We start from the raw sequence: 16,941 nt of genomic DNA, 5'->3' as shown, positions 1-16,941 counted from the left end.
AACAAAACAAAACCAACCAACTTTAGCATATTCAGTGTGGCTAGTGAGTCCTAATTCAAAAGTTTATAAGAAGACTGAAGACATTTTTACACTACACGTGAACCTTGTTTTAAGTGTTTGAAGAAAAGAGACCAAAATGAAAATATAATTGTTTAAAAGTTTCGTGCTTTATCCTTTGAAAGGCTTCCTAACAGCAAACAGTTTTCCCCTGGCATGAACGTGGTCCAACTCATTCAACGTTATCAGAGCCAGAAATGAACAGCTAGCTTCCATCTAGGGTGCTGCTTAAGGATAGGCTTCACATTTTGGCAACAAGTTCTACCCCCTACATATTCTCATTCTCTCTGTCTCTCCCTCTACCTCCATCTCCTCTCACTCTCTTCCTCTTCACCTCCCTCCCTTTCTGTCTTTTTTTCAGACATATCCCGTGTCAACAGTTTACGAACATCCCTTCTGAAACCTGATTATTCAAAGTGGTCAAGAAACCTTCCCTGACTGACTATGTGGCATTACTAAAGAACTTGTCAACTTACTTGTCTCTGTGTTGCATGGGGCTGATTTCTCAGCGTGATCGTGTGTCCTGCTTTATGGATCAGGAATCATGCCTTTGTTTCTTTGTGTCTCTGCTCATGGTGCCCAACGTACACAGATGATGCTGATAAATATGGCTGCCAGTGGACAGAAGTCTCAATGCTTCCTTACGTGTAGACCCCTGCTCACCGCATCAAAGAGCTCAAGGCTTCTGAGCTGCAGGGTGATGGTGTCCTCCAGCCATATGTGCCCTAGACATCAGCCATTCCCTATAAACAGAGCCACGGGCAGAGTAGCCCCCAGGGGCCACTGTCAGGACCATTCTTGAGTTGACACTTTTGCCTGAGGGTTCAAACTGACATTTATGTCTCTGCCCTAGCCCTCAGCCCGCTAACGTGGAGAGAACCAGGGCTCTTGCAGACAAGTCTGGCTCAGAGTCCATTTGTATCTCGTTCATTTTTTCATACAGCCTGAAATAAAGTCTCTGTTTGGTTTCCTTGCCTGAGGTATGTTATCTTTTCAAACAGCGAATATGGGACTTTCTCCTTCAGAGAGACTCCCCGTAAGTTGCATCCTCGTGAGGCAAAGGTGCCTAGAAAGGCAAATCTACTTCTCCCCTCCTCAATGGTCTCCACTTTTAGGAAGCTGAGCAATCAAAAATTCACTTGCCAATGGATAAGGCTGAAGTATCCCTATGCATTCCTTGCTTTACAAAAGCATTAAATGGAGGTCATTTCCTAGAGCAATCAAAATACAATCTCCACATTGTCTTTCCCGGTAGTAGAACTACGTAAGCATATATTCCTTATCCAAATATAAATTACATTTGTATTGAATGGGTTTGTTGTTTTTTTTTAAACCTCACGTTTTTAATCATCTCCGTGTGGCAGAGTCACATCCACTCACCCACATCCTCAACATCCACTCCACTCCTCCATTGTTCCTTGGCAAAACCCAGATTTTTCACCGGGCACAGAGCCGCCTAGAATACAAACTACATTTCCCAGGCCCCCTGAGGCCGGGCAAGGCGTTGGACTACGTTGCAGCCAATGAGACTAAAGTGGAGGTTACCAGACGCCTGTTCAGAGAACAACGGCATGTGCCCTTCATCATTTTTTCTTTCTTTCTTGTGGAAGCGATGGCTGGAGCTCGGCCCTCACGGCAGCACAATAAAGAGGCAGAGCAGTAAGATGCCCCCACTACCTCCGCCGACCTTCTTTCACATCATGGCGAATCACGATTAAGTCACCCCAACCTCACCTGCCGCCAAATCTGAGCCTGACCGGTATCATTTCTTTCCCTCCATTAACTCACTAATACAACACCAGTCCAGACACGATGCCAGTCGAGTTGGCCTGAAGAAGGTTCACATGTGGAGTCAGAACACATGCCTAGAAAGTTCTCAAGCATTCCACTCCGGAGATGTGGCCACACCCTGCATGAAGTCCAGAGACTCACTTATAAGAGTCAGTCTTCTGGGGTGCCTGGGTGGCTCAGTCAGTTGAACATCCGACTCCAGCTCAGGTCATGATCTCGCAGTCCGTGAGTTCGAGCCCCGTGTCGGGCTCTGTGCTGACAGCTGAGAGCCTGGAGCCTGCTTCAGATTCTGTCTCCCTCTCTCTTTGCCCCTCCCCTGTTCATGTTCTCTCTTGCGCGCGCTCTCTCTCTCTCTCCCTCAAAATAATAAATAAACATTAAGAAATTAAAAAAAAATTAGAGTCATTTTTCTTCCCTGGATTCCTGCACACTGTGTAGGACCTAAGCCATAGTGGCTCTTTAGATCTCCCCTTGTCTGTTCCTTGTGTTTACCAAGAGAATCCCCACTCCAGGGTCCTTGAGCACCTCCCAGTGGGTTCACCCCAGTGTCTGCACCTTTCCTGCCCATGCTTTCTTCCCGACCTGGCCTCCTTCTCAACACCGAGTCACATCTCTCCTTCTTGAAACTCCAATAAATGTGCTGACCCTCATGTGTGAGAATAGCGCTAGCAAGACAGGAGCCTAACCTGGTTTCTCAGGTGTTGGAACAGATCTGCACTGACCTATGTCCTTTCCCTCAGTCCTGTGACCAACAGTGCCTGCTGGATTGGTCCACAGAGTCAAGGAGGTCTAGAAGACAACACACCCTAGCCGCTCCGCCCTGGAATGTGGGCTCGCTGGGGACCACAGCTCCAGGTAGCCACCGCTACGCCACCGCCTGGAAGCCATTTTTTGCCCACTCGCCTGACTTCCTCACCTTGGAGCCCATCAGCTCTGAGGAAACAATTTTCACCACATTTTTCAAAGTCTGTGTTCCTAAAACTTTACCCTTACCCTTGGTCCACTCCTGGCTCCCTTGAAACCAGATGTACTTTTTTTGTTTGTTTGTTAAGATTTTATTTTTAAGCAATCTCCACACCAACGTGGGGCTCAAACTCACAACCCCGAAACCAAGAGCCGCAGGTTCTACCAATGGAGCCAGCCAGGCACCCCCCAAAACAGATGTACTTTAATTTGGGGGGGGGTCTTTAGCCTCCTTTTTCTAAACTTTTCCTTAGCACCTCCACCAGTTCCCCACCCCACCCCCACCCCCATCTTCCAGGTGCTGAGAAATCACCATTATAAATAGCTTTCATTTAGTTGGCACTAACTAGGCGCCAGGCATTGCTCTGAGGGGTTTACAGGGATTAACTAATTCTCACCATAACCCGATGGGGTTGATACAGGGGAAGAAAGCGAGGCACTGAAAGGTAGCAAACTTGCGGAAAGCAAAGTCACACGTTTAGCAAGTGGCGGAGCCAGAGCTCATCCCCAGAATCTAGAGCCCATGCCCTTAACCACGAAGAAAACCGATCCATCCTCCTGCTGGCCACCCAAAGCATCCTCCCAAGCACCTAAGGATATATACCACAACCACCCCCGTCTCTGCACCTCCCCCATGCCTTCTTGTCATACCTTCGAGGTCCAGCCCAAATGCCACTTCTCCCCTAAGCATCTTCTCACTTTCCTTCCCTCACGATGCATTACTCCTTGCCCCTATATGCTACGGTATGTCCGGTACCTCTGCGAAAGAATCCTGCAGGTTCATAATCGTTATCCCTGCCTCGGAGACTGAACAAATCGACAGCAGGGATCAAGTAAATTCACCTAGGAATCCCCACTGTTGAATACCCTGTAGTTCTCAATAGACTCGGGTCAAGTTCTCACTAACGGGTAAATGCCTGATAGGGCTTCATTTATGTTACCTTTATGATGGGATGTTTTAAACACAGTCCTAAGCCAGAAATTCAAGTCACCATAACAACATTCTTAGAATTAACATGTAGGAAGAATTTTTTTTTTTTTTTTTTTTTCCTGTGCAGGAAGAGCTTTACCTTACCTCTAAAAGCCGCCTGGGGAACCTGCCTGCTTGGAAAGCGGAATGTGGTTCTGCAATGACAGAGAGCTTGAGGGCTTCCAAAAGAAAGGGACTAGATTGTTTCCGTCCTCTGTATCCCACTTCCCGACCATGTCCCCCTAGGCATCCAGAACCCAGGGGAGAACAAAAGGCTAATACTGGCAGAAAAGGAGTTCCACTGAGATCCCCAGTGAACTGCCTGAAAGAGGAAACCCTTTTCTTTCACAGTGATACTGGCTGCAATTTCCTGGCCTGGTGAAGGGCAGAAGGGCAGAAGTGCCTGTGGGGCCCAGCCAGAAATACAGTTCCCTCCTGGCCAGCTCATCTCAGGGCCAGAGCTTGTGCGTGGAGAGACCTCCTCCAAGTGCTCCCCTGGCTATAATTAGAATTCTGCAAAGGGATATATTTTTAAGAAACACAAGCACCAGGATGATGATTCAGCCGGATCTGCACTTGCCCAGAACCTCTCATCAGATCCACGGCTATTATTTTAGACTGAACAACGTATTTCTCCAAACCCCTCCCCAGTCCAGACAAGGAAAAGACCTCAAAGACCTTTCCTTTTGAAGGGCTCTCAGCCCGCCTCCTGCTTTAGGGAAAATGGGGTAGAGGACTTCACGTTTCCAGTACTACACGTTGTGCAAGGAAGAAGGGGGCACTTCCCTCAGCACACAAATGGATGGTCCCAGCCTCATCTGTTGTCATGGAAACGTATCCAGGGTGACTTAGGGTGACTGCTCGATGGCCTGGTCCCACGTGTGAACAGTAGAGGCCGTTCAGAAGGTAGGTAGGTTCTCTATGCTGGTTCCAATAGAGAAGGTATTCCGTAGCACAGAAACCTTAGTCTGGCACACGGTGGAAATTCACATTCTGGTTTTCTGTTGTAAGTAAGCGCCACCCCTAACGCGGGGCTTGAACTGACAACCCTGAGGTCAAGAGTCGCATGCTGTACCAACTGAGCCAACCAGGTGCCCCCACGCTCTTCTGACGTGGCCCCACATTTTTAACGTGACCTCTCATCCCAGGTAGCTGGGAGTAGATATGGTGCTTTGAGTTTTCCAGTTTGTCTCAATCTTATATGGCTTGTGATTCGTTCACTTAATCTAAATATATCTATAAAACGCTAGGAGTGTTCGCCACTGCTACCTAAACCTTGAGAGTCTGGGGAGAGTGAACCATCACGTCGAACCTCGAGTCTCTCACACCCTGAGGCGGCCTCGGTGCCCAGGAAGAGCTTGGCTAGATTGGATGTTGGTGGCAGTGAAGCCACAAGGAGGCTCAGAACCAGAAATTTCATGGCAGCATGTCGGGGACTGAAGTGGGGACCTCACACCCCAGGGCCGTGTGTCTGTGTGAGACTGGGTTTAAGAGAAGAAGCAGGAAGTGGAAGGAAAGCCTACAGGATCCTCCCTGAACCCCCAGTCCCCTTTCTGCAACTCTGTGTAAGGCCTGTGTCTGGGGCACCTCCTCTCCTCACTTTTCAATGCCCACCCCCTCTCTGCTTGGCAGTTGATGGGGGAGCAAAGGTCAGAGGGCCTGGGTGGCAGCCGGGAGAACAGGCTCCTGTAGCTTGCTTGCTACTTTCTCACCCACAGGATTTTCTTTTCTTTTTTTTCTTTTTTTTTTAAGTAGGCCTCAGGCCCAGCACGGAGCCCAACACAAAGCTTGAACTCATGACCCTGAGCTCAAGACCTGAGCTGAGATCAAGAGTCAGACACTTAACCGACTGAGCCACCCAGGCGCCCCAGCCCACAAGAATTCATTTAGCAGCACTTTGTGCCAAGTGCCTTGTAGATCTTGGGTTACTAGGACGAACAGCTTTCCCTGGAGCCAAGGTCCATTCCCTTCCTTCTGAGGGAAATCTGCCTCTTGCTTCTGTCGTATGAGGATACTTCAGGGACACTATCCTTCTATGTCCAGTTCAGGGCCGCTTGATTGGGACGCACAGGCCACCACTCTGTTCGTACTGCTTGCTCCTGTCTCCCCAAGGTCAGAGCCCCTTAGTGGACTCTTAGTGGACATGCCCACGTGTTCATCTACTCACCTTCCCACACAAACATGCCCATCAGGACCAGTTTAGCTGTATTCTCTGTGGACTCAGGATTCTAGAGAGGGTTCTACAGTAAGGGTGCAACTCTAACATTGACTTCTCAGACCTCAGCGTTAAGGGTGAGGAACAGATTAAACCAGGGATGGTGCTGGCCCAGCGTTTACTAGTTCAAGCAGAGACCCCAGACCCTCCTCTCTTGTCTACTGTGGCAGGAATGAGGTCAGGCCAGGCACCGATTTAGGACTTATGACCTATCTGGGTAGGCCTCAGCTGGAGGGGCACTGGGAGCGGGGGACTGGTTCTTCCCCACCTGTCACCCTCATTCAAAGCCAGTCCCGCTCCTCATTCACACGCCCTACTTCCCAGGATGGCAGGCACCCTCTGGCAGCTGCAGGGCAGACAGCTGAAGTTGCTATGTAAGCAAACAGGCCTCAGCCTGAGAGACTGGGCTCAGAAGAGACTCTCCAGGATCTGCCCTTTCTTCCAAGTCCTCTTGAGGCAGGAGGCTCTGGCCAGAGACCAAGCGCCACAAGCCACTGTTTGCAATTCCCCTCCTTGCTGCTCCGGAGAACCCGGCCAGGACCCCCGGTGCTATCTGACCTGCAGGAGGCTCCCTGCTCACTCGGTCTCAGGAGGTCTCTCCTGTCAAGACTCCCCATCCATCCCGGTTTCTCCAAGCATCCCCAGCGACCTTGGCCCCTATGAAATCCCAGGGGAGCTAAGCTGGGCAGTCCTCTGCGTTGAAACTACCTTGTCTGGGCTTCGAGAAGGAAACTCCACATCATCCAGAAGAGCCTACTTCTCCTTCCACAGCCTTTCTACTCTTTGTGTGTGTGTGTGTGTGTGTGTGTGTGTGTGTGTGTGTGTTGGTGTGTTGGTGGGGGGGTCCCCTCTAATTTCCATGCTAAGAAAATTTTCTCCTTTCCACCTTTTGGGACATTTTCTCATTTGGAATCCAAAGAGAATGACTTCGTAGGCCTCACTCAGAGTATCTTCAATGCAATTAGAATTCAGGTGATTCTCTATTTCTTCGTTATGACATCATGGCCTCACTTGAGCAATTGCCTGGAGGAACTGTTGTGATCCTTCAAGACAGAATGGGGCAGGAACTCCGTTGTGGAGCTTGGGGCCAGCAGTGAAAGGAGGGAGATCTTAAGATGGAGCTTAGTAACCTCTGTGAGCCTGAGGGTCTCCAGCAGGGGGAGCAAAGCCCGGGAGAGCCACAGACCGCCACAGAGACAGAGGACCAAGAAGGGAAACCAAAGGGGAAGACAAAGGGAGGAAAAGGAACATAAACAGCAAAAAAGAGCAGAGGAGGGATGGAGGAGGAAGAGGAGCCAGACAGCAGAGACAGAACAGAGATGTTCTCACAGGTCCTCAGGGACTCTTGCCCCACTTGAGAAGAATGTTCCACGCGGTTGCTCCAACTGGAATGAGCTGCTTTCATGCTGACACAGGCAGCCCAGGCAGAAAACCACTGCCCACTCACCCCCTAAGCTCCCAGGTTCAGCCCATCGGCAGCAAGCCAAGAGCTGCGGACTGTCAGAGACAGAAGGGCCCCCCCGGGAGCATTCGTGGTTCTCAGGAGGGCAACTGTTGGCATTTTAGGTGGAAAGCTTCTTAATGGAGGAGGATGAGCTTTGCAGGAAGGTTACCATCCCGGACCCCTGAGAATAATCACTGTGACAAGCAAAAACTTCCCTTCCCGCCGCAGGTCTAACCCTTGTGCCCAACACGCCCCCCATCCCGAGGGTGTCTGGCTGCTGCTGAGAAGCACCATGGCGGCCCTCAGTGAAGAGCTGTAAGGGGAGGGAGGCCCAGCATGGGGAAGGAGTTTGTGGAAGTGCACAGCAGGCCTTTCAAACGTGGATCTCAACCTCCATCTCCCTGTCTCTTTTAGAACCAGAGGAGCCAACTTGATGGTTCTGTGCGGAAGGTTTGCTTTAAAAGCTCCTAGGGGAGCCGAGTGCGACAAAGGACTTGTGGGGGGAGGGGGGAGGGTCCCTGCCTCCCTCTCAAAACCTTGCCTGATCTGACACTAATGCAGTCTTCACCACTCGCCCTCCAACCCAGCTGACTCTTCTGTCAACCCCGGGGACACTGAACCTCCTTTCCAGAATGATTATTCAGACAACTGCAAAAATGGAGAGGAATGCAGGGCTGGAAGTAGCTCCAGCTGTAGGGATGAGATCGTCAGGGATATAAAGCCACTAAAATTATCCCAGCACAGAAAGGGGCTGGGACCCCACAGCTGATGGGCCTCTTGCCTGTTATGGTAATATTCCACCATTTGGGCCACTCCCAAGCTTCGTATGGCACCCAACACATTTAGAAATGATTTGATGGCCTTGCGTAATGCTAAAAAAATAACACAGTGACAGAGTCACAAACCCTTCCTAGTCCTGGCCATTCGACGGTAGGACGGCCAGAATTTGGCGGAGTTATTGGGTCACAACCAAAGGCATCCCTTTTTCGTTTCCTCACCAAATCAAGATTACCTGGAGAAAAGCCTGCTTGGTGAAGGCCACGGGTAGAAGCTGAGAAGCTGCTCCTCTCCAGACACACCTCTAGGAACCAGGGTGCCCTGGGTTCTAGTCTGCAGCAATGGCGGAAGCTGGGATCTGGAGGGGGAGGGAGGGGCTGCCATCCCTCTTGTGCTCCCTGCCTCACGCAGCCCTTCATTTTACTTTCAACTCTTGCCTCTCTGTCCGCTCTCTTCCTACTTGGTAGCCCCTACCCAGCCCTGCAACTCAGAAAGCAGGGTTGAGGAGGAATTAGGGAAAAGAATCTTCTCTCCTTGTGACAGCTCAATCCACTTGAAACTTCAGCCAAGATGTCTGCCCTCTAGATTCCCCTCCTGACCTTCAAACTGGAACAAGAAGTGGCAAGGGCTTCCACTCCCAAGGATGGCCATGGTCTTACTAGATCAGCTCATATAAAATGGTCCACAGGAACCCATAAGCCACCTGGCCTCTCTTGATGGTCAAACTCTTCCAACCTCCCCCCACCCCCCCGGCTCTGGCTGTGAAAAAGAAAATGCCTGAAGCCTGACCCGCTGGGGAAAGTTGATGAAGGAAGACTCCTGGGAACCAGTGTTGTGCCCAGGAGAAAGGGCTGTGGGGGCAGGGTAAGGGCCTGGGGGTTCAGGGGCTGGTTGCAGCTACCCTCCACCATTTTGGAAAAGTTTATGCTTTCACTGAACCATGAGCCGTCCCCTCTGTGCTCCTGGGGCCTGTCTTGCTGAGGCTGGGGTCAGTTTCGGGACATAGAGGGAAGAGAGAGGAACTGAACCCCCATCTTCCTGCAGGTCTTCCTTCCTGATCCCTCCAATGACTACCCCCCTCTCCCTAGTGACTTTCTCCCCCTCCCCAGGCCCGCTCCCTGTTTCCGGTGGACAGGAGGGGAGAGCACGAGTGGGGCCCCAACACTACAAGGTGGCTTTACACTCACAACTGCGGCAGTCTGAGCGCCGTCCTCTGCAGGCGCTTGCCTCGGCTGCGTGACAGAGCAGCCAGAGATTAGGTTACGGGCATGGCCTGGGGGTGACTGAAAACCAGTTTCTCTATCTGGCCCCTAGGAGGATGAACAGTCGGGCTCCTCCCAGAGTGTCTTCAGTGGAGCCCCATGCTGGAGGGTCAGGCTGGGGACCCACCCCCTAGTTTCACCTCAGCACCTCAATCTCTAGAGGCCCAGGCCGGTCTGGAGTCATGCTCGGGCCTCAGCAGACCCAGTACCTTCATCTTGACATTCTGTTGTGTTTTAAAGTCAACCAACCCCCTTGGGGCACCTGGGTGGCTCAGTTGGTTAAGCGTCCGACTCTTGATTTCGGCTCAGGTCTTGATCTCGTGGTCGTGAGATGGAACCCTGCATCGGGCTCCACCTTGGACATGGAGCCTGCTTAAGACTTTCTCTCTCTCTCTCTCTCTCTCTCTCATAATAATAATAATAATAATAATAATAGAGTAAAAAATAAAAATAAAAAATAAAGTCAACCCCCCGATCACTTCTCTCCTTCTGATTGATCAAACCATGGATCTCCAAGAGTGGTCCCTGGACCCGCGGCATCAGCCTCACCTGGGAACCTGCCAGAACAACAGCTAAATCACAAGCACTGGGGAAGGGGCCTGGCAACCTGTTTTAACAAGCCCTCTGAGGACCCTGTGCTTGCTCAGGTTTGAGGACAGGGTGTGGATCCTTCCATCCTTCTTCAGCTGGGCCCTCATGCTGTGTGCAGCCCCTCCTTCCTACCCTCCTACCCTGTACGGGTAACCCACCCGCCCGCTCACCCCACCTGATGACGCACATCCCTCACCAGCAGGATAAAAGCCATTTAATGTACAGTCTGTCAACTTCTACCTCCTCATCTACCTTAAACTCTTCCTCATCTCCCCCCTTCATTTGCTCCGACGACCTTAACAGCTGTCTCCTGCAGGTGCAGACAGGCTCCTTAACACTCCAGATCCATCCTCTCTGCCTATTCCTTCCCCATCTCCTGTTCTGGTTTTTCTTCCTCTGGGCTACTCAGGGCCTGCCAGCACTTCCTTCCTTCCTCATCAACTTATCCAACTTTCGCTCCAACGGTCGCTTTTCAGCAGACGGCTCTAATGTCATTCTCTCTACTCCTCAACTTCCTCAAACTCCAGAACTGCACTCTCAGCAGCTTCTAGGACACTGTCCCAGGATGCCTGAGAAGCTCCTCAAATCCCACAGTCCAGACTCAAATGCACCTTCTTCCTCCACTGTTCACAGATGCCCAGCACCCGGCACATCATCCTGACTACTGTCTCCACAACCAGTTTCTGATATCTTGCTGGCTTTACCATTCCTGGACACTCATGGTAACTTTTTCAGGTTAAAACCTGAACACGGCTTGGACTGCAGAGTTCCTGTGGATGCAAGCAAAATCGATCCAACAGGGATCATTTGAAAAACCCACAGCTGCCATTCGGGGCATCAATCCATGACATAGAATGCTTAGGGTTTCAAGTGCTCAGGACTTCATGTGCTCAGGACTTTAGAGGGCAAAGCAGGGCTTTATGGACTATTCAATGGACTGTATACTGGGAGCTCCAAAGGGAAGCCCCCTCCAGGAGCAGAAAAGCTAGCAAATCAAAGGAAAGGGCCCCTTCCTTGCTTCTTGAGTAACCAGATTCCTACTTCTGGAATTCTATGCTACAGGACCCTCTGGGAACGGCTGACATATTCATAGTCCCCTGAGACAACTGCTACTTTGTTCAGGGACGTCAATGGGTGGATGACTGCATCACAGAGTGGGGAGAGAAAGGGTTAATTTAAGGTCAGGGTCAAGAGTCAAGGTTAAGAGTCAAGAGTTAAGGTTAGGGTTAATTTAAGGTCAGGGTCAAGAGTCAAGGGCCATGATCAGCATCAGAGGCAGGATTAGGGTCAGAGGCATGTGTGAAAGATCTGAAGCCAACCTTCTCCCTAAAAGGACAAAGCCATGCTGAATCCCCCCTGTTCTCCAACCTCTCTTGCTACAGGAGTTCCCAACCCCTACCCATCTCATCATCCCTCCCCTTTCAAAGCCGGGACCCCCATCATTTCAGCCAACACCTTTCTGGCTTAGAAGCTGAACCCTGGGCTCAGCAGTGGGATGGGGAATGAGGACAAATAGGGAACGTTCCTCGAAACTGACAACACCCCATCCTGTCCTGTTCTTCCAAAAGCAGAACCAACACTCCCTGTTCTGCCACCGTCCCAGGGCCGACCTGGGTTCCAGCCCCAGTCCCATCACCGACCAGCTGCACAACAGCACAGTGTTCGGCTTTCTTCCTCTGAAAGTGAAAACTACAGCTCTCCCTTCTTACTCTACAGTGTGGACGTGACAATAATAACGTGCTTGCGTGAAAGCAGTTCACCATGAATAAACCGCTCTCATTACAACTTCTCAGTTGATCCTAACGACTCCTTGTGAGATGGGCAGGGACAGCATTTTTATCCTTGGGAAGGGCTTCCCCAGGCCATAAGGCTAATGAGCAGCAGAGCCCGGGCTCAGCCTAGACCACTGCACTGTACCCACATCATCCCTGGTGCGGCGAGAGCCTCCTGTGACCCAGCACGCTGCTGGTATTAATAAAAGTAATATTTTTTCCCTGTATAAGTATGGCCCAAATATTTGCCAGTGGATTATCACTGGTTACTTTGGGCTTCCTCAGCTTCTCCAATCTGTCACTTCTCAAGTGGGTCCTTTTGACCTAAGCAGTAGGTGTGGAATCACTAGCCTCGGGGCTAAAACAGGGGAGCTAGGGTCAGCAAAGAAGAAGTGGGTATTTCTGACGCTGTGATCCAAACCATGATCACGCTTTCTGCTGGGCACAGAGGGCTGCGGGGTTTTAGGAAGGTTTCATCGATTCTAACAGGCTCTTCTGGCTGCGAGAACTGAAGCCCAGGAAGGTTACATGACATGCCTAACATCACGTAGCTCAGAAGGAGCTGAGCTGGCCCCAGACCCAGGCTTCCTAATTCTAAAGCCAGTGCTGTTCCCATGGTGCCAGGATTTCAGGCTACCCTTCATCTCTTGCAGTCTGGGGCTGGGCTCTTCTTCTGAGTCTATAGCTGACAGGTGGTGGCGTCAGCACAATGGGAGTGACGGGCAGGGGGGATCCTTCTCTACAGGGGATGCCCCCTGCGTGAGGGGCGGTCCTCTTGGAGATCTCGGTCAGCTTCAGATGCCAAGGCCCACGACACAGCTTCGTCCCCGTGGGCTAGGACAACCCCACGGATGTGTGTGTTGGGCTTTCGGGAAAGAGGAAATACTACTCACGACTTGTCTCTCCTGCCGAGCCGTCTTGGGGGGCTTGCCTGTCTCCTTCTGGGGGACAGGGATTTCCCCCGACTTCTCACTTGGGTTGGAGAATGGGCACTTGCAGGTTTCAGGATCTGAAGGAGAAGTAAGGAGTTACCACTCTGGCTCCTGAAGGACCCTGCCCTCATGTCTTCCTGCCCTCAGCCCACCAAGATCCCGTGGCTTAGAAGGCACTGAAGCTGGAAGGCCTTCCAAACAGGAGGTCTGACAGATGCTCCTCTCTCAGTCTACACTGGCAAGGAGCAAAGGTGCCGCTTCCCAGGGGCTGAAATGATTATACCATGCCCCCTTTTCCACAGCAGAGAAGCAGAGCCCAAGGCCTCAGCTCCCCTGAGGCTGCATCTGGGTGCTGGGTGCTGTCTTGTCAAAGCCAAGTCCCATCTACATTGCTCCAGAAACCAGCTTGTTTTTCCTCTGACTCTCCCACCCCACACACATGCACAGAGTGGTTTCAATTTATCAAGAATCTCGTTTCCAGGTCCCTCAGAGTGAAAATGACAGGTCCCCAAGAGCTAAACAGAACTAAGTCTGAAGTCAGCGTAGTCTCTTTTCCCCTGTGGTCCTCAGTGTAGGCACAGGCTTTCTCTCAGTGACTCCACAAGCCCTGGAGGGACAAGGACAAGCAGGCATCGTGTCACCATGGAAGTGACACGGCAGAAGCAAGAAGGCTTTACGAGTGTAGTTTATATAAAGCCAGCACAGTAAATGCTTCTTTCCTATTGTGACACTGGGTCAGGATTTTATGCCAAAACGCGTTGCAACTTACAAAGCAGAGATATAATGCAACTCTCCAAGAGATGATAAACCAGCTGACCCACTCATCCTGCTGTGCACAGGCCCTTCTGGTTTTAAGTACTAAAAATTTCATGTCCTGGGAAACCTCTCAGTTTCAGACAAACTGGGATGATTGATCACCCTGTTATAGTAAAGACAGAACACAACAAAACTATAACCTTCATCTAAAATGGCTAACATTTGGGGCGACGGGGTGGCTCAGTCGGTTGAGTGTCCGACTTCGGCCCAGGTCATGATCCCACAGTTCGTGGGTTCAAGCCCCGCATCGGGCTCTGTGCTGACAGCTCAGAGCCTGGAGCCTGCTTCGGATTCTGTGTCTCCCTCTCTCTCTGCCCGCCTCTGCCCCCACTCTGTCTGTCTCCCAAAGTAAACAAACATTAAAAAAATAAAAATAAATGGCTAACATTTTAGATTTGATTGCATAGAAGGAATTGTAGGCCAAGACGCTGCTGTAATTATAACATCTAAATCAACTTTAGCTCCAGTGTTTGAAGTAGCATAAGCAAAGAGAAACTTTAATTATCCGTGTCAAATAGCAAATGATTTCGATTTTTTGTTTTAATAGGGTGGCTACTAAGTAAGACAACCTCAGGGAGATTTTGACCGTCCCAGAAACACGGGGCATGAGGCAAGAGGGAGAGAGACAGAAGACAGGGATAGAACTCTTTTGCATTGCTCATTTGTCTTCCCAGAACCTACCTTCATTCTCATGTCCCTGGCATATTTCTCCAGCTCCTTCCTTATGTCAGCCCTCAACATCTTTGAGACATTGAGGACCAGCTGCTTCCACTCAATGGGCTGAAAGCTATGAGGCTCATGGGGGACATACAGCCCAATCTTGACCTTCTTGACTGTGTGCAGGTACTTCTTGTAGGAGTCTTCAAAGTCAAAGATGAGGTCACTCAAAGTCCGAAAGGTCAACGGCTTGTCCATCAGCTCAGCCCTTCGGCTCATGCCCAGTGAGCCATAGCGGCCATTGCAATAAATCCCCAGCACAACATGGTGAAAGTAGTTTCCTGAGAAGTAGGTTTTAAAGCTGATGGGGAATCGTTCGATGGAAGGCTGTCCATTGGTTAAGTATCTTAGACCATCTGAGTCAAGGAAGAGAAAGGAGACCTTGAAAATTCACAGAGCTTGGACTCCCAGTAATGGAAGTGGCCCATACAGGCAAAGTGTCCATCCCCCTGCCTCTGAGTGGGCCCACACCTTACCTTTCCAGACTAATCCTTTTTTTTTTTTATTTTTTTAACATTTATTTATTTCTGAGACAGAGAGAGACAGAGCATGAACGGGGGAGGGTCAGAGAGAGAGGGAGACACAGAATCCGAAGCAGGCTCCAGGCTCTGAGCTGTCAGCACAGAGCCGGACACGGGGCTCAAACTCATGGACCGCGGGATCATGACCTGAGCCGAAACCGGATGCTCAACCGACTAAGTCACCCAGGCGCCCCGAGACTGATCCTTTTAGAAAGGATTCACTTGATATCTTTGAGTACCTAGTATACAGAGCATATCAGAGCCAAGTTAATATGGGACAAAGAGAAAAACTTGCCCTCTACTTTAGCAACTAAATAAATGCAAAATGAAACAATGATCTCTCCCTCTCCCTCAGTCTTCTACAGGGCATGATGAGTATTAAAGGCTTTTTTAATGTAATCACAATGATGTTCTTGGACATTAATTCTGGCTGGAGCGTGTGGGACAGACCAGGAACCGAAAGCCTCTGCAATGCTCCAGAGAAGAAATGAAAACCAGAATCAAGGCAAGGCAATGCGGACATAAAAGAAACAGACTGGTTGATTAGTTGGATGGCAAGGGCTCATACCTGCACCTCATCTGCTCCTCTCACGGGCCCCGGCACACCCATGTCGACAGCCTTGGGTACCACACAGAAAGCTGCCTCCAGCACACAAACCACAGACTCCCCTCATCCCCAACGTGCTTGGGATCACAGCTTGGCTTTCTCCACTTATCAGCCCATTTGGATGGACTAACTCAGCCTCTTACCGCTGCCTCAGTTTGGGACCAGTAACCCCCACAGAGCGCAGCTCCAAGTAACTCCAAGTAACTCCAAGCAGCTCCAAGTAACTACCCCCCGTGACTCCACACGCTGGAGCCAGGGGCAAGAAGTGCCACATCCACAAGCCCATCTCAAAGTCCCAGGATAGCCCTGGCCAGGACCCGGTTTTCTGGAGAGTGATGCGGAAAACTCACTGGTGTCACTTTTCTGCTGAAAACATTTGGTGACTCCAGAGTGTTTCTAAGGTAAATAATCATCCAGGTGTTGAACATGGTAGCCAGGGCATGATAAGGGCTCAGTTAATAGAGACGGTCTTCCACTCTCTGAGCATTTCTCTTCACCGTTTCCTGCCCCCACTCCAACGTGCTTTCCACACAAAGGCCAGAGTGGTCTATTCAAGCCAAAATTTGGTACATGTCAGCTCTTCTGCTTAAGTTTTCAGTGTCTCTCATTTTCCCCAGACTTAGCCCAAATCCCTTACAAAAGTCCTGCCACGATTCAGCCCCTGCTCATTATTCCTTTGTGCAATCTCCTTTCCGCCACACCCTGGACTAGCACACGGACCCAAGGGCGACCCGTGACTTTTTGAAGGATACGCCGGGACCGCAAAGCATCCACACCTGTGCCCTCAGCACGTATAATCCCTCATAATGTGAAGTCAAATGTAACTGAAATTCCTAAATGACTTTTAAATGGCCTTTACAGCACAAAGCTATGAGACCAAAGCGACCTACGAAACTTTGAACAAAATGCCACTAAACACTTTTCGCACTACATGATGCCCCCAACTGCAGTATAACTTGTCTTATGGCTTCACTGCACATCAGCCTTCTAGGGCAGGGGACTCAATTCCTTTGGGAACTCCTAGGAATCGTGAGTGATAAGGATGCTGTGGGCCCTATCCTCTTTCCACAGGCTGCACCCCAACTGGAACAGCCTCACTGCTATCCCCTCCCCCTTCCTCTCCCTTCTCTGACCTTCCTCTGTGTGGGTTAAGTACCACCCCCAGTCCCACTCAAGAACCCCTGTAGTACCCGGTGCTTAATCACCCACTATTGTAATTGTTTATTTGTTTGCCTCTTGCAAGGAGTTCTGTTTCACATGCTGGTGTTCCCCGGGGCATAGCGCAGGCCTGGCACACAGAGGTGCTTGCTTCATGCTTGTTGAATGGATAAACCTCCATTGTGAACATACGTTCCTTACACTTCAAAAGACTGCGTCAGTGGGGGCCAACGCAGGTTCCCTTGAAAGACAGGAACTAACAGAAGCCAGCCCACAGCCCTGAGGTCAGCCTCGTCCTCAGCCTCAATTTAGGCACAGATGGCTCCTCTCTATAAAAATGGTTACCTG

At 50.5% G+C, this 16,941-nt stretch overlaps 1 protein-coding gene across 5 annotated transcripts in view; it reads right to left on the bottom strand.

The window, feature by feature from the left end:
* The window catches only part of VASH2 (vasohibin 2), a 51,363-nt gene that overhangs the window by 13,462 nt on the left and 20,960 nt on the right, over positions 1-16,941 (bottom strand). For all 5 annotated transcript variants that reach the window (XR_006705715.1, XR_006705716.1, XM_045452507.1 and 2 more), the window contains 2 exons: positions 14,272-14,653; positions 12,736-12,851 (listed from right to left, as the gene is read on the bottom strand). Coding sequence is in view for 3 of the 5 variants with exons in the window: in XM_045452507.1 (XP_045308463.1) it covers positions 12,736-12,851; positions 14,272-14,653 (498 nt within the window). In the remaining 2 variants the exon portion in view is untranslated. The remainder of the gene's footprint in view (positions 1-12,735; positions 12,852-14,271; positions 14,654-16,941) is intronic.

The sequence above is a fragment of the Leopardus geoffroyi genome, chromosome C3 (assembly GCF_018350155.1).
Source record: "Leopardus geoffroyi isolate Oge1 chromosome C3, O.geoffroyi_Oge1_pat1.0, whole genome shotgun sequence".
NCBI lineage: Eukaryota > Metazoa > Chordata > Mammalia > Carnivora > Felidae > Leopardus > Leopardus geoffroyi.
This window is presented reverse-complemented; position numbering and strand designations above follow the sequence as displayed.